This window comes from Quercus lobata, chromosome 9, assembly GCF_001633185.2.
Source record: "Quercus lobata isolate SW786 chromosome 9, ValleyOak3.0 Primary Assembly, whole genome shotgun sequence".
Lineage (NCBI taxonomy): Eukaryota > Viridiplantae > Streptophyta > Magnoliopsida > Fagales > Fagaceae > Quercus > Quercus lobata.
In genome coordinates, this window is record NC_044912.1 from 19,842,940 (window position 1) to 19,844,698 (window position 1,759).

The 1,759-nt window shown below is 33.0% G+C and overlaps 1 protein-coding gene across 1 annotated transcript; it reads left to right on the plus strand.

The window, feature by feature from the left end:
• The first annotated feature begins 235 nt into the window (after window positions 1-235).
• Window positions 236-1,319, plus strand: LOC115961349 (F-box protein At5g07610-like). Its single transcript, XM_031080346.1, has 2 exons — window positions 236-1,049; window positions 1,255-1,319. Exons 1-2 carry the CDS (start codon window positions 236-238, stop codon window positions 1,317-1,319), a joined length of 879 nt encoding a protein of 292 aa, XP_030936206.1.
• The last annotated feature ends 440 nt before the right edge of the window (window positions 1,320-1,759 follow it).

Genomic DNA, 1,759 nt, shown 5'->3' on the forward strand with positions numbered 1-1,759 from the left:
AGTTTAAGTTGGATTTGTTAGAGAAATAAAATTTCACTCCTTATGAAGGTTGGACTAAACAAATACTATTTAATTTAAATAAAATGATAATTTTATTTAATTGTGAAAGCTTTAGAGGCTTTGGTTTTATATATATATATATATATATATAGATGATAAACCAAAAGAGGCGCATAAATTTTCAATGTCTCGGTTCATCAAAAAAGGTTTTTCCTATGTTTTGGAATCACTCACCATGAAACGTAGGAAGCTTAATAACAAGGAGAGAAACCATGGTGTTTTTACAAGCTTCGACGATTTGAGTGATGATTTGAAGATTGAAATTCTTTGTAAGTTTCCTGCAAAGCTTCTTGCAAAACTCACGTGTGTTAGTAAGTCATGGCAGTTTTTGATTATCAACTTTTGCTTTCCAAAGATGGCATCAAAGCTTGCATATACTGGACATGTTTCATGTGTTAAAAGATGCATTAATTTTAAGGATGTTCTTATTGATGAAAAGTTAATTGCTTGGTGGAAAACAATTGAACGGACACTCAACAAACGAGATTTGCTTGATTCATGCAATGGTTTGGTTCTAGGTTTTTACACAACCGCGCTGTATCCTCAATCACAAAGTTCAAGTCCAAGGTTATGTCGTTATTATGTCCTCAACATCTTAACCCAGCAATTTGATACTATCACTAAGCAGCCTCATCCAAGAACAAGTCGTTATAAGTATGCAGCATTGGCTTATGACCCTTCTAAATCTTGTCACTATAAAATTGTTTATTTTCAGGGTTTTAGTGCACTCAATATTTACAATTCAAAGACTGGGGTTTGGATTAGCTTGAAATATCAACATCAACTCGAACATCATGTTCGTAAGGCTAACTGGGAAAAACGATCTGTTTATTTTGATGGTGCATTATATAGGTTATCTATGTCGGGTCATCTGATTAAGTTTATTGTTGATCAAGAAATCACTGCAAGTGCAGGAGTTAAGGTCGAGTCTATTGACCTACCTGAACGTGCCAAAAAGTCTCCGCTTGCATGTATTGGAGTAAACCAGGGTGTGATGCATTTTTCCCATTCGGACAAATCAAATCTGCGTATTTGGATGCTTCAACACAATTGTATTAGGACTGACAATAATTATGTATGGTTGTTGAAATACACAATCCCCTCCCAAGCAATTCTCTTCCAGATGATCCCCTCAACATATTTCAAACCAATGGCTTTTCATCCGTATGATGATACTATTATTCTCAGTCTTAGGGTTGATAATTGGTTTTGCCGAATCGAAGAGTACTATTTTGGTGACATACAGGAGAACAAATTGAGATTGTCTGATCCTCATACACATTATGGATCAGCTTGTAAAGTTGTCTTTCCTTATCTACAATGTGAAGTTCCTTTCCCTATTGGAACTGTAAGTTTCTATTCATCTTTTATATTTTCATAATCTCTTTGACTGTCTTTAGTTTTACATATATTTGTAACTTTTCACCAACTATATGTATGTATATATATAAGCAATTGTGAATTTAATTGCTAATTAACCATGTAACAAAACCACTAAAGAACACTAGATATATAAGATTGAAGTGCCTTAAAACATAAAATAAATAAAAACTTGTGAGTATTCACCACTTCGGGTTTGGAATATTTTCAAATCTTATGGTAGAAATAACACTTTTGATTTGATGTTGCATATAATTTGGAATGATTCTAGGAAAAAGCTTTTTTTTTTTTAATGTTTGATTTATATTCAACCTTGGCC